Below are 20191 nucleotides of genomic sequence, written 5' to 3'. Positions count from 1 at the left end.
TAAGTACACCCACGTGGGGCCCAACTCAACTGATTTCTTTTCGCGTTTTCTCTGTATCGCACCGGAAAGACATGTGCTCCCCGTTTGAGGTGCTCAAACCATCGGAACCATGCTGTGAACCGACGTGTGATGACGACTGTCTGCACGCCATCTGCCGCCGAGCACCGGATGCCATGGCGGTGCCCACCTGCGTTTGTCGGCAAGGATACGTGCGCCACCATGGGTCCTGCATACGCAAGGAGTTCTGCCCAACACCGAAGACCCCGCTGGCGTCGTACGATGTGTATCGTCAAAGGCCTACCCCACGTCCAAACGCTCTTAAAATGTGTGGACCAAATGAGCAGGTGACCCACTGCAAGCCAGCGTGTGTGGCGACGTGCGAAAAAGATTGCTCCGCTGTGAGGCAACCGGAAGTGTGCGTTTCCGAGACGAGTTGCGTCTGCAAGGACAGCTTCGTGCGGCATAACGGACGTTGCATCAAGAGCAACGAATGCCCCAGGCGTCATCCGCTTCTGACACGTCCGATCTCTGGCGAGTACGTGGATTTCGAAATGGTGTCCTTGGAGGGGCTGAAATCGGATGAAGATTTCAAATACAAGGCCACGGCGGACCAACGGATGTTGAAGCAGAACTATTTGACACAAGATCAGGCCAGGCGTCCGGTTTTGCCGTTGTACATTCAAGCTGCGACCGCCACGTCGAAACCGGTGGCAGCGTCCTACGAAAGCTACACCACGGAACGCCCAGCCCTGTATCCGCCACTATGTGCATGCAACCGGGGCAGACAGATGCAGGCTTCGTTGCAGGCACCATTGATGGAGGAAAATTCTTCCTACGAGAGCACGGAGGAAGAATCGGACATAGTGCCGTATGCACCGCCGCCCTGTGTGGCAGCGTACAGTCAGACACCCTCGATGCCGGTTTTCCCGTTGACCACGCCAGCACCTGCAGTGGCGTATGTGATGCCCCGGAGAACGCTCGCTGCTCCGCCAGTGCATCGTTGTGACTTTAACGAGCCCTTGGATCATTTTTGTGGGTCTGGGCAGGCAGCCTCGAGCCAGCAGAACTCTGCCGCTCAGGATGAACCCCGTAAACCTCCAACCATCTGGCCACCGGTCAGCAGCTACTGCACTCGGTGTGGTTTCAAACGAAAGGAACCGTGTAAAAATCACGCCCCTCGGTAAGATCAATTTTAGTGAAATGTGTATGTAAAATGTTGTGTTTTTGGTATGGTTACATAGTTACATCCGCGTTACAGCACAATAAATTATTTGGTAAAAACTCAATATATACCCCCCCTCCCCACAACACACATTTTTTTATAGGACCCTGAAAATTAGACCAATGGATTGGTGAGATGTATGGACAAATGTTTTAGCTTAAAGGTGTCTTGATTACTTTTATCCAACTAGTAAATAGAAATCAGTAGTTTAATTGATTAGAGTAATGAAGTTTGTACGTTTTTATTTTAATCAGATGTAATTTCAAGGATGCCTATCAGTATTCAACGTGTTTAGAATGAACAAATCTCGGCATGAATAGTGCATGATGAAAAGAACAGTTTTTTGTAGTATAAACCGTACCCAGAATTTATGGTTCAGCAAGGTGCTTTTTTACAAATCTAGTCTTGTGTCTTTGTGAAACGTTCTATGGCTTTCATTTAAGCCCTCGTCACACAGCATTGTTTGGTTTGCAATCTGATTGGTTGTGCGGGGGAAAAATGCAAAATATCAACCCCCCCCCCACCCCTACTCAACAACCCTTTACCCTTAAAAAACAACTCGATTTGCAACCCGAATGGATGAAGGGGGGGGGGGAAGGGGTATGCAAAATATCAACTCCCTCCACCCCTACAACCCCCTCAATAATAAAAAAAAACCCACATACAAAATAACCCCCCCCCCCTCCACATCCCCCTTAAATACATTTTTACCAAAACATCTGCTGCCGGAAAATAATATTAACGATTAAATTTGTTCGAAAGTAGCTTTATTTGTTTCGAACTTTACCATGTAAACAAGACACCTTTGAGCTAACCCTTTTGTTGATACATGTCACCAATCCATGGGTAAAAATTTAATTGTATTGTCAAAAATGGGGAGGGGGTATATACTGAGTTTTACCGAGTTTTTACCCATAATTATTTAATACATTATATAATTTTAATAATAAGCCATCACCGGTTGGTGTTTTTTTACGAAACCGGTAATTGTCATTTCTGACAATACAATCATTCTGTCATTTCTGACGAAACCGATTGTCGAAATCGAATGCCGATTCGTGCTGACAGAGCGCCTCATTGACATTTGTAACAGACGCCGGTAACTGTCATTACGCTCAAGACGCTCGCGCGCTTTACTCTTAGTTTTGTTGAATTAACGTTGTGGCGCGAAATGTTGTGTGTTATTGGGTATTTTGCATAAAAAGTTGTGAAAAGCAATCTAGTGTCATAGAAAAGTTGTGAAAATCTGTTGCATAGAAAAGTTGTGGAAACAATCTAGTGGAAAAGAGTGTGATCTAGTGAAAACAGTGTGATCTAGTGAAAACAGTGTGATCTAGTGGAAAACAGTGTGATCTAGTGGAAAACAGTGTGATCTAGTGGTAAAAAGTGTGATCTAGTGGAAAACAGTGTAATCTAGTGAAAACAGTGTGATCTAGTGAAAACAGTGTGATCTAGTGGAAAACAGTGTGATCTAGTGGAAAACAGTGTGATCTAGTGGAAAACAGTGTGTTCTAGTGAAAACAGTGTGAAAATGGTGTCCGTTGAAACAATTCGCGAGCAGTTCGATGAGCTGGGTATCGAACCAACCGATGAAGTGGTAAACAAATGTAAGCGCTCATTGTAAATCTAATTGTGAATCTGTTACAACACTCATAAATCCTAATCATTCTTCGTTTTCTTTGCAGGCATAGAAATATGCACCAACAACGACGTGGATGACCCGCTTGAATTCGTAGAGCAATGGATGGCTTACAGTGTTTCGAAATCGAGTGGTGCTGAACCAACCGTCGCTTACCTCAACGTCATGGAAGCATACGCATTCACGAACAAATCGCGGTAAGTAAGTTGTGGCAAGAGATGTTGTATGTTATTGAGTGTTTTCCATAGAAAAGTTGTGAAAAGCAATCTAGAACAGTGTGAAAATAGTGTGCGTTGAAACTATTCGCGTGCAGTTCGATGAGCTGGGTATCGCATCATCCGATGAAGTGGTTTACAAATGTAAGCGCTCATCGTAATTTCAAGAATCATGTATGAATCTGTTACAACGCTCATAAATCCTAATCATTCTTCGTTTTCTTTGCAGGCATAGAAATATGCACCAACAACGACGTGGATGACCCGCTTGAATTCGTAGAGCAATGGATGGCTTACAGTGTTTCGAAATCGAGTGGTGCTGAACCAACCGTCGCTTACCTCAACGTCATGGAAGCATACGCATTCACGAACAAATCGCGGTAAGTAAGTTGTGGCAAGAGATGTTGTATGTTATTGAGTGTTTTCCATAGAAATGTTATGAAAAGCAGTCTAGGACAGTGTGAAAATAGTGTGCGTTGAAACTATTCGCGTGCAGTTAGATGAGCTGGGTATCGCATCATCCGATGAAGTGGTTTACAAATGTAAGCGCTCATCGTAATTTCAAGAATCATGTATGAATCTGTTACAACGCTCATAAATCCTAATCATTCTTCGTTTTCTTTGCAGGCATAGAAATATGCATCAACAACGGCGTAAATACGTAGAGCAATGGATGGCTTACAGTGTTTCGAAATCGAGTGGAGCTGAACCAACCGTCGCTTACCTCAACGTCATGGAAGCATACGCATTCACGAACAAATCGCGGCAAGTACCTACCATTTATACCATTGATGGAAGTGGAAAATTAGTAGCATCTCCCCGCTTTGATTTCAAATTGCCCAAGATTACTAGATTAGATTGTTCGACAACTATAATGAAATTTGTTTTGTATATTTTCCAATGCATTTTTAAAGTATACTCTTAAATTTCTCTTTAATTTTTTTCATAATTATTTTATACATTGTATAATTTTAATAAGAAACAATCACTGGTTGATGTTTTTTTACAAAACCGGTAATTGGCATTCCATCGTGCTGCGCTCATCGTAATTTCAAGAATCATGCATGAACCTGTTATAACACTCATAATCATTTTCCGTTTTCCTTGCAGCCATAGAAATACTATTGATGAAAGAGGAAAATAAGGAGCATCTCCACGCTTGGATTCCAAAATGCCCTACTTTAATGCACTTACCGCAATGTGGATTTTATTGAACAAAATGCAATGGAAATGTACGGCTGCTTAACACCAAAGCACAGTGGCCACTCCCATGCAAGCACCGGGATTAAAGTCTAGCGCCATTATTTACCACAAAATTTGATTGAAATGTACAATTTGTTTTTACTGCAAACAATATATGATATTAGTTTAACACTAATTTCACACACACACACACACATACATAAGAATATATAAATATCTTAAATTAGACTTTTGAGAGAAGGCGAATGGAGCTTAAGTGACATGTGATGACATAAAGTTCACTTGTACTATTTTACTTCATAGTATACAGTTTTATGTTGATCCTCGATTCATACTTCAATAATTTAGGCGTGAGCGGCAATATATGCAGTTAAATTAGCATCTCATTTATTGATGAAGTTGTGGATTTGTAAAACCGATGTTGGGAGTATCCCTTTTTTAAATGATCATAATTTATATATCATTATATTATATATCATTCATTATATATATCATTATGTTTCATTATTATTCATAACTAATCTAATTTAAACTAATATCATATATATACCTTACAAATTTATATGTTTTACATTATATATATTAATATATTCATAACTAATTTACATGTGATGACATAAAGTTCACTTGTACTATTTTACTTCATAGTATACAGTTTTATGTTGATTCTCGATTCATACTTCAATAATTTAGGCATGAGCGGCAACATATGCAGTTAAATTAGCATCTCATTTATTGATGAAGTTGTGGATTTGTAAAACCGATGTTGGGAGTATCCCTTTTTTAAATGATCATAATTGATATATCATTATATTATATATCATTCATTATATATATCATTATGATTCATTATTATTCATAACTAATCTAATTTAAACTAATATCATATATATATACCTTACAAATTTATGTACATTGTATTATATGTATATATATTAATATATTCATAACTAATTTACATGTGATGACATAAAGTTCGCTTGTACTATTTTACTTCATAGTATACAGTTTTATGTTGATCCTCGATTCATACTTCAATAATTTAGGCATGAGCGGCAACATATGCAGTTAAATTAGCATCTCATTTATTGATGAGGTTGTGGATTTGTAAAACCGATGTTGGGAGTATCCCTTTTTTAAATGATCATAATTGATATATCATTATATTATATATCATTCATTATATATATCATTATGATTCATTATTATTCATAACTAATCTAATTTAAACTAATATCATATATATATATATATATATATATATATATATATATATATATATATATATATATATATATACCTTACAAATTTATGTACATTGTATTATATGTATATATATTAATATATTCATAACTAATTTACATGTGATGACATAAAGTTCGCTTGTACTATTTTACTTCATAGTATACAGTTTTATGTTGATCCTCGATTCATACTTCAATAATTTAGGCGTGAGCGGCAATATATGCAGTTAAATTAGCATCTCATTTATTGATGAAGTTGTGGATTTGTAAAACCGATGTTGGGAGTATCCCTTTTTTAAATGATCATAATTTATATATCATTATATTATATATCATTCATTATATATATCATTATGTTTCATTATTATTCATAACTAATCTAATTTAAACTAATATCATATATATACCTTACAAATTTATATGTTTTACATTATATATATTAATATATTCATAACTAATTTACATGTGATGACATAAAGTTCACTTGTACTATTTTACTTCATAGTATACAGTTTTATGTTGATCCTCGATTCATACTTCAATAATTTAGGCATGAGCGGCAACATATGCAGTTAAATTAGCATCTCATTTATTGATGAAGTTGTGGATTTGTAAAACCGATGTTGGGAGTATCCCTTTTTTAAATGATCATAATTGATATATCATTATATTATATATCATTCATTATATATATCATTATGATTCATTATTATTCATAACTAATCTAATTTAAACTAATATCATATATATATACCTTACAAATTTATGTACATTGTATTATATGTATATATATTAATATATTCATAACTAATTTACATGTGATGACATAAAGTTCGCTTGTACTATTTTACTTCATAGTATACAGTTTTATGTTGATCCTCGATTCATACTTCAATAATTTAGGCATGAGCGGCAACATATGCAGTTAAATTAGCATCTCATTTATTGATGAGGTTGTGGATTTGTAAAACCGATGTTGGGAGTATCCCTTTTTTAAATGATCATAATTTATATATCATTATATTATATATCATTCATTATATATATCATTATGATTCATTATTATTCATAACTAATCTAATTTAAACTAATATCATATATATATATATACCTTACAAATTTATGTACATTGTATTATATGTATATATATTAATATATTCATAACTAATTTACATGTGATGACATAAAGTTCGCTTGTACTATTTTACTTCATAGTATACAGTTTTATGTTGATCCTCGATTCATACTTCAATAATTTAGGCATGAGCGGCAACATATGCAGTTAAATTAGCATCTCATTTATTGATGAAGTTGTGGATTTGTAAAACCGATGTTCGGAGTTTCCCTTTTTTAAATGATCATTATTTATATATCATTATATTATGTATCATTCATTATATATATATATATATATATATATATATATATATATATATATATATATATATATATATATATATATATATATATATATATATATATATATATATATATATATATATATCATTATTATTCATAACTAATCTAATTTAAACATGTATAATATTAATATCATATATATATACCTAACAAATATCTTTACAACAACAACATCGCATAAGGGTTTGAAGAAGCAAAAGGGCGAACAGTAGCGTTTCATAGTTTGTTTTTTTCACGAGCGCTTTTGCTCATTGATGCTTGCGCTTCCAGGCGTTACATCGCATGAGGGTTTGAATGAGTAAAAGGGCTAACAATAGCGTTACATTTTTTTTCACGAGCGCTTTTGCTCATTAATGCTTGCGCTTCCAGGCGTTACATCGCATGAGGGTTTGAAGGAGCAAAAGGGCGAACAATAGCGTTTCATAGTTTGTTTTTTTCACGAGCGCTTTTGCTCATTGATGCTTGCGCTTCCAGGCGTTACATCGCATGAGGGTTTGAATGAGTAAAAGGGCTAACAATAGCGTTACATTTTTTTTCACGAGCGCTTTTGCTCATTGATGCTTGCGCTTCTAGGTGTTACATTGCATGAGGGTTTGAAGAAGCAAAAGGGCGAACAGTAGCGTTTCATAGTTTGTTTTTTTCACGAGCGCTTTTGCTCATTGATGCTTGCGCTTCCAGGCGTTACATCGCATGAGGGTTTGAATGAGTAAAAGGGCTAACAATAGCGTTACATTTTTTTTCACGAGCGCTTTTGCTCATTGATGCTTGCGCTTCCAGGCGTTACATCGCATGAGGATTTGAATGAGTAAAAGGGCTAACAATAGCGTTACATTTTTTTTCACGAGCGCTTTTGCTCATTAATGCTTGCGCTTCCAGGCGTTACATCGCATGAGGGTTTGAATGAGTAAAAGGGCTAACAATAGCGTTACATTTTTTTTCACGAGCGCTTTTGCTCATTGATGCTTGCGCTTCCAGGCGTTACTTCGCATGAGGGTTTGAATGAGTAAAAGGGCTAACAATAGCGTTACATTTTTTTTCACGAGCGCTTTTGCTCATTGATGCTTGCGCTTCCAGGCGTTACATCGCATGAGGGTTTGAATGAGTAAAAGGGCTAACAATAGCGTTACATTTTTTTCACGAGCGCTTTTGCTCATTGATGCTTGCGCTTCCAGGCGTTACATCGCATGAGGGTTTGAATGAGTAAAAGGGCTAACAATAGCGTTACATTTTTTTTCACGAGCGCTTTTGCTCATTGATGCTTGCGCTTCCAGGCGTTACATCGCATGAGGGTTTGAATGAGTAAAAGGGCTAACAATAGCGTTACATTTTTTTTCACGAGCGCTTTTGCTCATTGATGCTTGCGCTTCCAGGCGTTACATCGCATGAGGGTTTGAATGAGTAAAAGGGCTAACAATATCGTTACATTTTTTTTCACGAGCGCTTTTGCTCATTGATGCTTGCGCTTCCAGGCGTTACATCGCATGAGGGTTTGAATGAGTAATAGGGCGAACAATAGCGTTACTTAGTTTGTTTTTTTCACGAGCGCTTTTGCTCATTGATGCTTGCGCTTCCAGGCGTTACATCGCATGAGGGTTTGAATGAGTAAAAGGGCTAACAATAGCGTTACATTTTTTTTCACGAGCGCTTTTGCTCATTGATGCTTGCGCTTCCAGGCGTTACATCGCATGAGGGTTTGAATGAGTAAAAGGGCTAACAATAGCGTTACATTTTTTTTCACGAGCGCTTTTGCTCATTGATGCTTGCGCTTCCAGGCGTTACATCGCATGAGGGTTTGAATGAGTAAAAGGGCGAACAATAGCGTTACTTAGTTTGTTTTTTTCACGAGCGCTTTTGCTCATTGATGCTTGCGCTTCCAGGCGTTACATCGCATGAGGGTTTGAATGAGTAAAATAGGGAACAATAGCGTTCCATAGTTTGTTTTTTTCGCGAGCGCTTTTGCTCATTGATGCTTGCGCTTCCAGGCGTTACATCGCATGAGGGTTTGAATGAGTAAAAGAGCGAACAATAGCGTTCCATAGTTTGTTTTTTTTTCACGAGCGCTTTTGCTCATGGATGCTTGCGCTTCCACAGATGCCTAGATGCACAGACGCACGTACGCACACACATACAGAGAGAGACATAGAGAGACAGGCACAGGAGCTATAAAGCACAGAGGCACAGTAGCGTAGACGCACGTGAGGCACAGAGATACAGGAGCACAGTTGCATAGAGGCACAGTTTCACAGAGGTATCGGGTGCACTGGATTGTACACTGGTATAGTAAAACTGATGCACTGATGCACTGAGGCACAGATACACAGAGGCACAGAGGGATAGACGCACGTACGCACACACATACAGAGAGAGACATAGAGAGACAGAGGCACAGGAGCACTAAAGCACAGAGGCACAGTAGCGTAGACGCACGAGAGGCACAGAGATACAGGAGCACAGTTGCATAGAGGCACAGAGAACAGGAGCACCGATGCATAGAGACACAGTTTCACAGAGGTATCAGGTGCACTGGATTGTACGCTGGTATAGTAAAACTGATGTATAGATGTACAGCGGCACTGATCGACTGATGTCCACAGATAGCAGAGAGGCACTGATCGACTGATGCACGGATGCCGAGCCACCGATGCACTGAGGCACAGATACACACATGCACAGAGGCACAGTAGCGTAGACGCACGAGAGGCACAGAGATACAGGAGCACAGTTGCATAGAGGCACAGAGAACAGGAGCACCGATGCATAGAGACACAGTTTCACAGAGGTATCAGGTGCACTGGATTGTACGCTGGTATAGTAGAACTGATGTATAGATGTACAGCGGCACTGATCGACTGATGTCCACAGATAGCAGAGAGGCACTGATCGACTGATGCACGGATGCCGAGCCACCGATGCACTGAGGCACAGATACACACATGCACAGAGGCACAGTAGCGTAGACGCACGAGAGGCACAGAGATACAGGAGCACAGTTGCATAGAGGCACAGAGAACAGGAGCACCGATGCATAGAGACACAGTTTCACAGAGGTATCAGGTGCACTGGATTGTACGCTGGTATAGTAAAACTGATGTATAGATGTACAGCGGCACTGATCGACTGATGTCCACAGATAGCAGAGAGGCACTGATCGACTGATGCACGGATGCCGAGCCACCGATGCACTGAGGCACAGATACACAGAGGGATAGACGCACGCACGCACACACATACAAACAGAAGGACAAAGCGAGATACAGATAGAGAGACACAGACACAGACGCATACACGCACGCAGGCATAATATTTTTTTGTTCTTTAAAGGGTTGGATCCGACGCCTCCTGAAGGCTACTATAGGCTCTCCTTCCCAACTCCTACTCAATACGTCCGCGACGTACAGAACGGTAACTTGTCGTCTAAATATCCAAGCTTGGGTATACGGGGAAACCCACCCCCTTGGGCGGATGGACGATAAGGCTGAATTGAGAGGGGGATTAGACTGGTACTAGCAAGTAGTTCATCCCTGAGCGTCTATTCTCCAGGTTAGGAGCGGCGCGAACCAGTGTCTGTTACCCATGTCAGGGGCGGCTGTACACTTTGTCTTGGCATTCTAAGAGACGTAAAACAGCTAGGATGCGTTGTTCCACCGATGACGAGTTAACTGAGCTGCATGGTTAGCCAGATATCCTGACGGTGGCGAAGGCCGGCAGGATTCGGTGGTTGGGGCATGTCAGCGAGCAATATTGTTACATAGTTTGTTTTTTTTCGCAAGCGCTCTTGCTCATTGATGCTGGCGCTTCCAGGCGTTACATCGCATAAGGGTTTGAAGGAGCAAAAGAGTGAACTATAGCGTTACATAGTTTGTTTTTTCGCGAGTGCTCTTGCTCATTGATGCTTGCGCTTCCAGGCGTTACATCGCATAAGGGTTTGAAGGAGCAAAAGAGCGAACAATAGCGTTACATAGTTTGTTTTTTTCGCAAGCGCTCTTGCTTATGGATGCACAGATTGTACAGATGCACAGAGGCACAGTAGCACAGAGACATAGAGGCATAGAGGCACAGGAGCACAGACAGAATCGGAGAGAGACAGAGGCACAGATGCACATAGGCACGGGAGCACAGAGGCACTCAGGTACACTAGTTTGTACACTGCCCATAACGTATAGCTTCTCCAACAGCAACACATGTCACCAATCCATGGGTCAAATTTTCAGTGTCCTATCAAAAAATGGTGGGTGGGGGGAGGGATATATGTTGAGTTTATACCATTTATTCTCGTTAAATCATTTAACGTATTTATACCAAAAAATAATTTTTTGAAAATCGCACCACCCTGTAGGTTCACATTTGACAGTTTCGATTTGTTATGACATTTCGCTTTCCACGTAAACATTTTAGTAGTATCGAAAGAAGGGCAAGTCCTCGTATTTCTGAGGTTTTTTCACAAACTGTTCGTGTTGTATTTGGAATTTGAGTGTAGATTCATACCTAGCTGCATTTTTATATCACAAACTGGAAAATGGATACGCTGATGGTAAGCTAGGATCATTGAAAAACTTGGACGACGATAGCAAAAATATCTTCTCAAATATGCATGTGTCATTCTTGTGCGCCGGCAGGAACCAACGCTGTACACCATCAAGGGAATGTGCATATTGGACAATGATGGCAATCGGATATTGGCCAAGTATTACGACAAAAACGTGTTCCCCACCGTGAAAGAGCAACGAGCGTACGAGAAGAACCTGTTTAACAAAACGCACCGCGCGGACGCAGAGATCATTATGCTGGATGGATTGACCTGCGTGTACAAGAGCAACGTAGATTTGTTCTTCTACGTGATGGGCAGCACACAGGAAAATGAGTTGATATTACTGTCGGTACTGAACTGTCTGTATGACACCATCACAATGATCCTGAAGAAAAACGTCGAGAAGCGAGCTGTGCTAGAAAATCTCGATATAGTGATGTTGGCATTCGATGAAATTTGTGACGGAGGGTAAGCACTGTTCACATTGCCGAACTGTTTTCTCGTACATTATTTTGTCACCCGCTCGTTACTTTCGTTTTGCAGTATTATACTGGATGCCGATCCGTCGTCCGTCATGAAACGAGTAGATCTTCGTAACGACGACATTCCTATCGGAGAACAAACCGTTGCTCAGGTAACTAACGCCATTCATGGACTATTCTGGTAAAAAGCTCAAAGGTTATTGCCAGGTTAAGTGTATCGTCTGGCTAAAGCCAATGGCTAATGAAATTCCCACATCATAACTTGTATTATTGATCGTACCTGTAAATCTGACCATAAGGAACAAACAAAATCATTAAAAGAAGTGCAATTTTGAATGATAAATATCACTTAGCCGCCGTAGGTTTGGGTATTGACTGATTCTCTTTTTACAGGTGCTTCAATCGGCAAAAGAACAACTGAAGTGGTCATTGCTAAAGTGAGCGGAACATCCGAAGTGGGTAGAATAAGAGAGCAAAAGAGAGGGTTGAATTTGTATCTGCCTATAAATATGCAACCAAACTGATCCAATACCACCACGATGCACTGTGCGACGCACGTATTTTGTTAACAGTTATGATCGAATCGAATCTTATTCCAGCGTGAACTGCACTGTGCCTTGTGAGTGGTAACAGGATTAGAAGGAAACAAGACGTATTTAGTCTCATTTTGCCGCACTAGCTTAAGCTCCCAAGTTGCAGATTAAAAATAAGATTACGTAAAGTGAGACCAGATCGATTGTAAACGCTGTATTGGATGTCTGGACTGAATCCGAAATGTACCATTTCTATCTCAATAGCTTTTTTGTGTAATGTAGTAAAAGTGCGATTTCAGGGCGCATGCGTATAGGATGACTGTAAATCCATATACCTATAAATTGAGATGCCACTACAGATAGTTCAATTAACTGAAGTACCAAACAACAATATGTGGATCCCATATACATACACACTACTTAATGATACCTTGCGGACCGAGTTGCTTGGATCACAGAACAGATCGATGGTCACCGGTCTAGAGATTGCTTAATTGTGGCCCTTTCGACGATAACATTGTGTATCTGTGCCAACATGTTGTCCTTTCAGTATTGTTTAGAATATGGGAACGAAAAACTGTAAAGCACCCACGCATTCAAGACGTGATGGCGCCAAAGTCCTCTCATAGTGCTTATTACGACAGCAAACAAACATTTTAAGATGTACTTGAAATGAGTTCCTCATTTTAAAATTTCAGAGAACAAACAGACCGGTCTTTTTTCTTTCTCTTTTATATCAACCTGTGTAGGTGGTTTAATTTTTTGTATTACACATTTTTTGGTTTTGTAGCTGTTTCATTTAACACTAACTTGTAAATTCTAGCTTGTATTGAAGAGCTCCTTGTAATTGTTTGGCTCGTGACCAACGCTTGGTTCATAAATTTCCAAATGAACGTAAACAAAACGCTACTCAACCGGCTCTCCACGCGTGGATCAACACCCAAAGCGAATCAAGCCCACTCGTTCCCGATGAATCTGTTTTAAAAAAGACAGTGGAGGTAGTCATTGATAGCAGAGTGTTGGTGCACGTATCATATCATGCTGGTGAGGAAAGGGTGTGATGATACTATCACCGATGGAGAAGGAAGGTACTGATAATACCCGGTACGTGTACTTTCCCTTAAAACGAAACACCCCGGACAGTCTTGCTATTGCAGATCAGCGGTACTGTTGTTCCCGGGCCAGTGAGCATTTGAAAGTGGGTCGCGCAACAATTACGCTATATAAGTTGTTCGATTACCAAAAGGGCCCATGTTCATATAGCGATTAATGCACGGCGAGAGTTTGAATGCCTTGCTAATAAATAGGACTATTCGTGTATCTTTTGGAGGTAATATATAATATTTAAGTGAGTTAGTGCATCTCGATAAAAACTATAGTAGCACATGGCTGCTATTACTTGTTTGTAATGATCGCATTGCGTACGTGATCCTGCATTGAAAGCTGTCATACAGAGTTACTTGAATCCCGTAAAACATTCTGCATTAAAAAACACCAACCGTGAGCGATTAGCAATATTAAGCCAGTTGACCAAAACCCCCGTAAGAGGTAAGTTCGAAATCTTTTACTCATTTACTCCACTATCTTTGGTTATTATGATTACTCATTTACTCAACAATCTTTTGTTATTATGGTTAACGATAACTGTTGGAGAAATCCCCGGCTCCGGCTTTTCTATCAATGCTTAGCTGTGATCCTACATTACTTAATGTTGGGAAATTTGTGGCCACTTGTCCCTGACTAACAGTTGCCAATGTAATCCATTGATCCCGTTTTGTCTTACCAAGCCTTCTTGAACAAATATGCAAGTGACTCGTTGGCAACATTTCACTTCCTTATCGTGAGCTCACCAACTTGAACTTTGCTGGAGTCCAACTATCAGCGGAAGGATCACCATTTTCCAGAAATCAATGCAATCTATATCCAATAACTAATGACGATCGTGACGATCCCCCGTCTGTTATCTCCTGAAGTGAGCACGAAAAGGAGGTTGAAATGCAAATTCTTCACCCCATTTACGTCAACGTAGATCACTTCGTATCGTTCCGACAAGTGTTGGGAGGCCACAATTCCATGAATGGAAGGAACTGCGCTGACCTGACGTCATCTTGTGATTGACAAGGTGCAAACATTTCTCCAACGTGAAAACAAACGAGCTTAGTGTAGTCACAAGTATGCTTAATGTAGAGCAACCCCTTTTCAGTCCTTCCCCACCCGCTGTACGGTGACTGTGTTCCGATAAGTTTTCTGTTTGTAAGTTGCAGGCAAATTGATGCTCCACTTGATGGATGGTACCTCATAGTTAACGGCTCGATAAAAACGTGTGTTATGCATACGCCCGAAGAAAAAAATCAACCAACTCCACGGTAGATGTCGTTTTTCCCGAACAGCATTTTTCCAGCTCCCCTTTTTTCACGTGGGCTTGCGATACAGCGCAGAATTAACATCTGTTCAACATCGATTGGTGAATTACTGTCTGCTGTTACTGTTTCATGGGCCATGTTAACATCGATAAGCGATTGGATAGATACCTGATAGCAGATAGATACACGCAATTTCTTCCGGTTACAGCCGTATTATCTCAACTAATTTTAATTTATGGTCGTTTTAAATATCTTGACGTCAGCTGATGGTTTCCTCTCTGCTTCGATGTTTTAAATTATTTCTCATGCATCATCGATATGCGAAGGAATTTGAGATATGGTATCTGCGCGGATTAAATCTGATCAGTTGCATTGATGCGAGATTGCTCGCCGGAAATAGTTACCACTTGGCGTCATTTCTTCTGACGCGTCAGCTACAAAATGTCGGCAGATGCCGATATTACCCTCTCCTTCGCAGTCTACCGACCTCGATAACGAATCGCATTGATCGACCACGAAAAGAAACATGTCCCGGCTTGCTTCTGGCCAACCCTCATTCTGCTAGTCAATTACACAAATTACTAAGCTAGTTCTGTCTCTTTTTCACTTTCGCGTAGGAGACTTGTAGGCGTACTTTGTATTCGGCGTTTGTTGAGTACCCCCGGCCATTCGGTTGGTGCCAATCGAATCGCACAGGACTTCTTGCGCTCCGTTCGTTCCGCTTCAAACTGGGAACATGCTGCTTATCGACTGCTTTCGTCGGCCCTCGCACGAGCTACAGGTGAGGAAAAAGCAGTCTTCAAAGGAGCTGGTGCAGATGCGGAAATCGTACCGGGATCCAGTGAAAATTTTACTCCTCGGAGCAGGCGAATCCGGAAAGACGACGATTATTAAACAGATGCGTATTCTGCACATCCAGAACAGCTACAGTTTCGAGTGAGTTATCTTCGCTTTCCCTTAAACGTGGTCCACCTGTTGTGATATCCTTGTTATTCGGTGTGATCCTTGTGTAGCGAGCGGTTGGAGAAACTGGCAGACATCTACGAGAACATACACGAATCCATCTACGAGCTGGTGCGGCAAGTGGTCCTGCTAGATTTGGAGTTTGATTCGGTCAGCAATCAGCGATGTGCGGAGTACATCCTTCGGATGGGCCACGAGGCTCCTTGGAATCTCTCGACAGAGTACGTCCGATGCGTGCGATTATTGTGGTCGGACTCTGGTGTAAAGCGATGCTACAGGCGCTCGAACGAGTTCCAGCTTATCGACAGTGCAAAATAGTAAGTTTCGACGTGGCAGGTTTGTGTCCAGACGTATGGCTACATGGCTTGTTTTTCTCTGCTGACGTAGCTTTCTCGACCGTGTGGAGAAGATCTCAATGCCTGGGTACATCCCGAATAACAGTGACATCCTGAATTGTCGTAAGATCACTACCGGAATTCAGGAGATTCGGTTCAATGTTCGTATGCCCGGATCGATGGGTGGAGGTGTGCAAGAATTCCGTATGTTCGATGTTGGCGGTCAAAGACACCATCGCAGCAAGTGGATGCAGGCCTTCGAAGGTGTACACGCAGTGCTGTTTTTGATTTCCTGCGGAGGCTTCGATCAAACGTTGCGAGAAGACCCGAAGCAGAATCGGTTGGCAGAGGGGTTCGACTTGTTCCGGGGAGTGTGGCATAATCGTTTCCTTGCTGAAACTGGAGTGATCGTTTTCATGAATAAGCAAGATGTGCTGGAGCAAAAATTGGCCTCGGGAAAATCGATACGAGAACACTTTCCCGATTATGACGATTATATTGCGTTCGCTGATAAAGATCAGCTGTACGATGAACTGGCAAGAACGCGATCTTTCATACGATCGAAATTGGTGGTAAGTAGTGCTTAAAGTTTTCCTTTCGTAGATTCAGTTCTCGTATACTCGTTTACTCATTTTGGAAATTATATTTTCTTTATTCTATGCTGAGTAGGACATAACAAATGAGCCACCCAGACGAACTTCCCATCTGGCAGGAAGAAAGCGGACGTGCTTTTTCCATTTTACCGTTGCAACAGACACACAAAACGTACGGACGGTGTTTAGTGATGTACATAATATTATTCTCACTAGAAATTTGTCCAAACTCGATCTGCTTTAATATCAAGAATCTGCTTGGAATGACCGAAAGCCAGGAATGAGTGCATATTTATTAGACGAGGAAAAAAGGCTTTCGATATATTATAAGCTGGCTAAGGCCATAGATGGTTTATCATTTAAACATAAGATAGTTTTATAGTAACCCTATAATTGCCAGATGTCGAAAAGTATAATTTATCTACAACAAATGCTTCTCTAAACCACTGAGTAATAAACGAAATAAATTTAGATGCGAAATATAACCGTTTGGAAACACCGTTTGGTTAGCTTAGTTGAAAAAAAATGTGCACAATGTATTTATCTTTCTTTATATCGAAATGTTTTAACAAATATGCATATAAATAAATTTAGCTAATTTAACATTTCAACGGATAGGTTTAATTGACAGCGATGTTTTTGAAAATAAATAGTTTTGTCAAAGTTGGAGTTGACGTTTGGGGTGTCAAAAACCATACGTACGTGCGTGCGCGATTGTTTCGGTCGGTATTTTGCTAATTGAATAGTTTTTGCAAATTGCAATACGAATTTCAACTCATTTCGTTACGGTGATAATTGCTATCGAGATCGAACGGAAAAAAGCAAGTTCCTTAATTGATTCCGCTAAACAGGTCTTTAGGGCGATATGCTGCTGGGACTAGAAATCAGCGATACTAGCGTTATTCCCTTTGCAAATGTTCAAATGCGGTAACTGAAAATTGTCAAACCCTCTAGTGAAAAGCAGGTAGTGATTTTGGCAGCGTTGGGCTTTATTGCCGGATGAATTACAGTGGCATTGTTTAATGGAGATTAACCCAACCGGTGCGTAACTTATCCGTTAGGAAGAAAGAGAAAGCAAGAAGTGCCGTCGTGGTTGCATTCCGTCCAGCGTTTAGTTTGGCCGGTAGATTCTGCCGCCCTCCGTGCGCGGAGTGTTTCCGATTCGTATGGTGATTACGCTTGCTTGCGCGTGGCCCTTCAAGCAGGCAGTGCATTAGTTTTCGGTGATCGTTTCCTGGGCTGGCTACCAGGTGTGTGTGTGTGTGTGGTGCGGTAGCAGAGCGGAGGAAGCAAACGTTCCAAACGGCTTAGAAAGTGAGTGCATGCGTACGTACGGGGTGTGCTTTCTCCAAAAAGAGAAAACGTCCGAGGTATGGTTTTCCTCATTCTAATGTGCTTTCGCACACGTTTCTTCGCGAAATGATTTATTCCGCAAAGTGTGAGTGGGGGCTGTGTGAGAACGAGAATTCGCGAGCAAATTGGCCGCCGGTGTGAAGCGGGTTTCGTTTGTTTTAAGAGAAGAAAAGTTAAGAATAAGCGTGAACAGGCCGAGCAACGATGAGCCGAACACGTGGGAGCGAGAAAGCAACATGCTAGCGTCGTCGGCATGATATCATATGCCGGGCCGGGAAGTCAGCAAAAAAACGTAACCACCGTTTTGGAACACCTTGAGGTGTGCAATTCGTAAAGATAAAAGTAGAATAGGAAATTGGCGATCGTGACTGCAGCGGATTTCGAAAATATCATAAGAAAATGTTCAAGTAAATGATTGTTTGAACTTTTTTCGATTAACTGCTTACAATAAAGTGGTTTTAATATCATTCGAAAAGCATGCAGTTGCTATATATTATAGGTGCAGCAGTACTCTTTCTTGGATATTTTCTTTGGAGTTGGATAGTATTTTTTAGCTTGAATAATAAGCTTTAAACGTAAAAGGCCTTATGGAGTTTCATAAAGGGAAAAGGAATCGAACAAACAGCTTTCGTTCAAAATATGTGTTTCCTAATATCGAGCACTTTATCTGCTTATTTTGTTATATTAATTAACAACATTTTGAAAGTTGTTTAATAACACAAGTTTGGCCAATTTCTTGCACGAGCACTGAACAGTCTGTGCCAAAACATCAACGTCTTAAAAATATGGAAATATTTGACAGCCTGAAGCGTTTCTTGACGAACGTCCTATCAAAGCTTGTTTCTAATCACCCCTTCGAATAATGCCACCCCTTCCAGGAGCGGAGATATCTCTCATGAGAGAGCAAAATAAGGTGGGAAGTTTTTGAACGCCATGCTATACGGATGCATCTTTCACGACACACCTGGATCTTTCTGTGCTGTCAAATAATCCAATCTATAGATCGTTCTTGCATGTTAAATTAATACTAAAACTCTTTATCGGTAATATGTTTCGCATTTTCGTTTAAAACTTCTCACATTTAAAGTTCCAATTAAGCAAGCATCGCGCGAGTCTGTCACACTAGTCCTGCCCACGTGTCTGATAAAAGTCGATATCAGCGTGACACGTGTGTGCCACACTAGTGTGCACATCGCTAGGGGTAGTTTGCAGAGAGAACACGTTTGTCTCTCACGCTCTGTATTCTCTCATTTTACCACCCGCTCTCGCTCTCTCTCCCGAGGTCGGCACCCCAACGTGTGGGGGGATTGTTTCATAAAACCAAGAGCACACGCAGCGCAGGTTTACCATTTTACTTCGGACCGCGAGTCGCGCCAGCCTTTCCGTTCGAAGCGTGTCTTGCCGAGCAGCTCCACAGAACGCCTCAACGCCGAGCGCTGGGACAACTCGTTCCTTTCGCCTCCTAGAGCTCTTGGTCTTGGCCGCAGTGGTGTAACGCGTGCCGAAACCGACCGCATTTGCCGGGTAGGTAAGGCAGCAAAGAAGAGCCGTGAAAAAAATCCCGGAGTGTGTCTCTGTTCCGGTGGCTTCCAGAGATTTATTTACACGCGGTGTTACTAGTGCACCAGGGGCAGGGAGCTTGTGTGTCGCGAAAAACCGCATAAACACGATCTTACCTTCCCAAGCGCGAGAGTCCTTTCCAGCCAGTGGGTGTGAATGGAATCGACCGGAAGTGAATTTTTGCCAACCGCATCTCGGTAGCTCCGGGGACATGTGCACTTGCAGCGGTTTCCGGACGACGAGTGTGTGTGTGTGTGTGTGTGTGTGTTAGTGTGCCTACCGATGTGTGCGTGTGTGTGAGCACGTGTAGGGTCTACCCGAGTGACATAACAGGATAATTGTGTGTGCGGAGCATGCTCACCCACGGCACACAAACCGTGTGCTGTCGTTGTCCTTTCGACTGGAGAGAGAGAGAGAGAGAGAGAGAGAGAGAGAGAGAAAATGTTCAATTTCCTCCCCTCCCCAACCTGGTAGCGTCAACCCTGCACGGGCGTGTGCAGAAAAAGCCGGCTGTTTCTCTTCTCTTCTCACCAACGCCG

At 41.2% G+C, this 20191-nt stretch overlaps 3 protein-coding genes across 3 annotated transcripts; all 3 read left to right on the top strand.

The window, feature by feature from the left end:
* The first annotated feature begins 71 nt into the window (after positions 1-71).
* LOC128724612 (uncharacterized) lies at positions 72-1184 on the top strand. Its single transcript, XM_053818335.1, has one exon. It carries the CDS (start codon positions 72-74, stop codon positions 1182-1184), a length of 1113 nt encoding a protein of 370 aa, XP_053674310.1.
* Positions 1185-11344: 10160 nt separating this feature from the next.
* LOC128723109 (coatomer subunit zeta-1) lies at positions 11345-12645 on the top strand. Its single transcript, XM_053816818.1, has 4 exons — positions 11345-11473; positions 11559-11938; positions 12014-12104; positions 12346-12645. The coding sequence occupies exons 1-4, from the start codon at positions 11459-11461 to the stop codon at positions 12391-12393; spliced, it is 534 nt and encodes a 177-aa protein (XP_053672793.1). The 5' UTR covers positions 11345-11458; the 3' UTR covers positions 12394-12645.
* A 2939-nt stretch (positions 12646-15584) lies between these two features.
* LOC128726122 (guanine nucleotide-binding protein G(f) subunit alpha) lies at positions 15585-17069 on the top strand. Its single transcript, XM_053819909.1, has 4 exons — positions 15585-15784; positions 15862-16128; positions 16199-16718; positions 16816-17069. The coding sequence occupies exons 1-4, from the start codon at positions 15585-15587 to the stop codon at positions 16981-16983; spliced, it is 1155 nt and encodes a 384-aa protein (XP_053675884.1). The 3' UTR covers positions 16984-17069.
* The last annotated feature ends 3122 nt before the right edge of the window (positions 17070-20191 follow it).

The sequence above is a fragment of the Anopheles nili genome, chromosome 3 (assembly GCF_943737925.1).
Source record: "Anopheles nili chromosome 3, idAnoNiliSN_F5_01, whole genome shotgun sequence".
NCBI lineage: Eukaryota > Metazoa > Arthropoda > Insecta > Diptera > Culicidae > Anopheles > Anopheles nili.
This window is presented reverse-complemented; position numbering and strand designations above follow the sequence as displayed.